General features: G+C 50.4%; 1 protein-coding gene across 1 annotated transcript in view; it reads left to right on the forward strand.

The window, feature by feature from the left end:
* The window catches only part of UNC5D (unc-5 netrin receptor D), a gene marked incomplete at its 5' end in the record, with an annotated part of 42,552 nt that extends 40,242 nt beyond the window's left edge, over nucleotides 1-2,310 (forward strand). The window contains 2 exons of the mRNA XM_057386646.1: nucleotides 172-350; nucleotides 1,621-2,310. Coding sequence (XP_057242629.1) covers nucleotides 172-350; nucleotides 1,621-1,825 — 384 coding nt within the window. The remainder of the gene's footprint in view (nucleotides 1-171; nucleotides 351-1,620) is intronic.
* Between the last annotated feature and the right edge of the window lie 1,455 nt (nucleotides 2,311-3,765).

Consider the following 3,765-nt stretch of genomic DNA (forward strand, 5'->3'; position numbering starts at 1 on the left):
CCCTTGGCACTGCCAGGAATGGGACACGATGTTTTTTTTACGCAGAATTCCTTGTGATGTTCCAGACTTCCCTTCCCAAACCATCCTTTCCGACCTCTGCCATTTCCTGCCGTCCGTTCAAACCCAGGTTTGGTCATTCCCTCACCACCTTCGCTGTCCCGTTCCTTGCAGGCTGACAGAGAGAACGGCACCTTTTTTGCTCACGAGGACGGCGATTTCCCGGCCCAGCTCGGCCCCAAAGCGTTCAAAATCCCGCAGTCGATCCGGCAGCGCATCTGCGCCACTTTCGACGCGCCCGGAGCCAAGGGCAAGGACTGGCAGCTGCTGGCGCAGAAAAACAGCATCAGCAGGTGAGGGATGGGGGGATCGGGGGTCTCAAATGGGAATTGTTCGCTGCTGAGCGGGGTTTGTGTGTTTTGAGCTGCGGGTGGGCGATTCGGGGGTCTTGGGGCAGAGAAAACAGCCCCGAGCTCCCCCTGTTCCCTGTCCTGCTCTGTCCATCTGTCCATCCTTTGGCCTGGACTGGACATTCCCGTGTCCACCTTCATGGTTTTGTCCCCCCTGAAAGCCCTGTCCAAACCCTGATGGGGCTGCACATCCTCCTTGGTTCCTATTCCAAAATGAATTCTACATCTTTCATTTTTTTATTATTATTTTTTATTTTTTTTAAGGGAAAGGCATATTTGAAAGAGCCAGTCATGCTCCGCTGTTAGGAGTAATAATATTATGATTATGAAAACTGAAAGACGCTGTAAAAAGCAATTTACTTCTTACTTTGCTTTCTCTGCTTGGCTAAATTAAATTGGCGGAGGCAGCTCCCTCACAAAAATATTTCCTGATTGTCACAAACTCTGTGAATGTGTTCCCAAGAGAGCAGGGGAATACTTAAATCAACTAAAAGACTCAAAGAAAGTAACTTTCTTTGTTGTTTTGCATGGGAATCCCAAATAAGCCACATCAGAAAAAAAAGGAAAAAGTGTTTGGGATAAACATTTTACCAAATTCTGTGCAAATCGCCCCGCAGGGTCCCAAAAACTGCACATTACTGGAAGATAAAATCACAGATTAAAGGTGCTGGATCTTTACATAATCACGAGCTTTAATTGATGTTCCAGAATCCCTCTCCCTGTCCAGTCCTCGCTGTATTTCCCAGTGATTCTTCCCAGTTTTCCCAGTCCCAGGGACTGGTGCTGCTGGGCGGGTGACAGTGAGGAATGAGCACACCCGAGGGCTCCTCAGTGCATCCCCCCAAATCCTGCCGAGGCATTTTTATTTCGGACAGTGGGTTTTATCTTTTAAATTTTATTTTGGATACAGGATTTTATTTTATTTCTTGGATTTTATTTTGGACAATGGATTTTAATTTTTTAGATTTTATTTTGGACAGTGGATTTTATTTTATATTTTAGATTTTATTTTGGACAGTGGATTTTATTTTTTAGATGTTATTTAGGACAGAGGATTTTATTTTGGACAGAGGATTTTATTTCTCAAATTTTATTTGGGACAGTGGATGTTATTTTATTTTTTAGATGTTATTTTGAACAGTGGATTTTATTACAGACAGTGCTGGCAGCTCGGGCTGTTCCTCATCCCCTTCTCTCTTTTTTTTTTCTGCAGGAATCTCTCGTTCTTCGCCTCTCAGCGCAGCCCCTCCGCCGTCATCCTGGACCTGTGGGAGGCGCGGCACCAGCACGACGGGGACCTGGACTCGCTGGCCTGTGCCCTGGAGGAGATCGGGCGGACACACGCCAAACCCCCGGCCCCGCCCGAGCCCCAGCCCGAGCAGCCCGAGTTCCCCTCCAGCCGCCAGAACGGGCTGTAGGAGCTCAGAGCCGCGGGGAGAGCGGCTGGGACAGTGGGGACAATCGGCTGGGACAGTGGGACAATCGGCTGGGACAGTGGGACAATCGGCTGGGACAGTGGGGACAATCGGCTGGGACAGTGGGGATAGCCTGGCTTGGACACCGGCACAGGGACCAGCCCAACTGGGACATCAGGACAGCCCAGACTGGACATCGGGACAGGGGCCAGCCCAATTCGGACACTGGAACAGCCTGGATTGGACACTGGGACAGCGGGGACAGCCCAACTGAGACATGGGGACAGCCCAGCTCGGACATCAGGACAAGGGCCAGCCCAACTGGGACACGGGGACAGTGCAACGGGGACAGGGGACAGCCCAATTTGGACACTGGAACAGCCTGGATTGGACACTGGGATAGCGGGGACAGTCCAGCTCGGACATCAGGAGAGCCTGGCACGGATATCAGGACAGGGGCCAGCCCAACTGGGACACCAGGACACCCCAACTGGGACACCAGGACAGCCTGGCTTGGACATGGGGACAGCCTGGCTTGGACACCAGAACAGGGGCCAGACCAATTCGGACACCAGGACAGCCCAACTGGGACACCAGGACAGCCCGGTTCGGACACCAGGACACCCCAACTGGACACCAGGACAGCCCGGCTCGGACACGGGGACACCAGGACAGCCTGGCTTGGACTGGGACAGCGGGGACAGCCCAGCTCGGACATCAGGACAAGGGCCAGACCAACTGGGACACCAGGACACCCCAACTGGGACACGGGGACAACCCAGTTTGGTCACCAGGACAGCCCGGTTCGGACACGGGAGCAGCCCAGTTTGGACAGTGGGACAGGGGACAGCCCAACTGGGACACCAGGACAGGTCCAGCCGGGTCCGTGCCATGGGGACACCCCATGGGGACACCCAGAGCAGCGCCAGGAGCAGGAGCAGCCCCATAAAACCCCGCTAAAACCCCTCTGGTGAGCAACAAAGGATCCTCTCCCCATCCTGTCCCGCTCCAAACCCATTTTTTGACGTCCCAAACTGACCCGCGCCTCTGCCAGCCCCAAAGCCACACGCAAAACCTACGAAAAATGTGAAAATGTCTTTAGGAGCCTGTGGTGTCCGTGTCGTGCCTCGTGAAAATCGACAAACAGCGGTGGAATTTTGGAGGCTGCGGGTTAATCTTGGTTCCGAGGTTTCTTCACTTTCCAGAGCGGTTTGAAATCCCATCACGTTGTCACTTTATGTCTGCTACAGGAAAAAAAACTGAAAATTTGGCCTTATCCTGTTCTGATATTTTTTGAGGAATTAGAAGATTTCACCGTTATTTCATATCATGTGTGTGTTCCAGATAATTCCATGATAAAATGTGGTCCCTTGATGAATGTAGATTTGATGCAGAGCAAATCTGTTACCAAAATTACAGAACAAAGCCCTTCTCTCGGAGACTGGGGGCTGTGCACACGCAAAGAGGAATTTTTCGAATTTCCTAAGTCTGCAAACTTTCTCCGTCACAAAAAAAAAACCTCTTCGGGGGCGGATTTAAATAACCAAATAACACACGGGAAATTTCCAGCCCTATTTTAGCAAGTTGAGACATTTATTTTTGTTACTTCATGTTCCAGGGCTGAGCTAAGTGAAGGTGAAGGCAATCAGCGCAGCTTCCTTTTGGTTTGGTTTCAGTCTGAGACAAAAAAAAAACAAAAACGGCCCTGATTTTGTTGCACAATTTGGGAATTTCATGGGATGAAGAGCTGGCTGTGTTACTCTCGGTTTAGTTACAAATTTTAGTCACCAAAATCAGAATATAACCGAAAAATTCACCTCGATTTTCATCCATTTCATACAATTACAATTTATGATTTCAACCAAACCAAAAAGAGCTGTCACTGTGAGCGAGGGCCTGGTGGAGCTGGTGCTGAGCCAAATTTCCCGATTCTTTTCCCCATT

This window comes from Malurus melanocephalus, unplaced genomic scaffold (genome assembly GCF_030028575.1).
Source record: "Malurus melanocephalus ecotype Western Australia unplaced genomic scaffold, MMel_1.1 scaffold_1023, whole genome shotgun sequence".
Classification (NCBI taxonomy): domain Eukaryota; kingdom Metazoa; phylum Chordata; class Aves; order Passeriformes; family Maluridae; genus Malurus; species Malurus melanocephalus.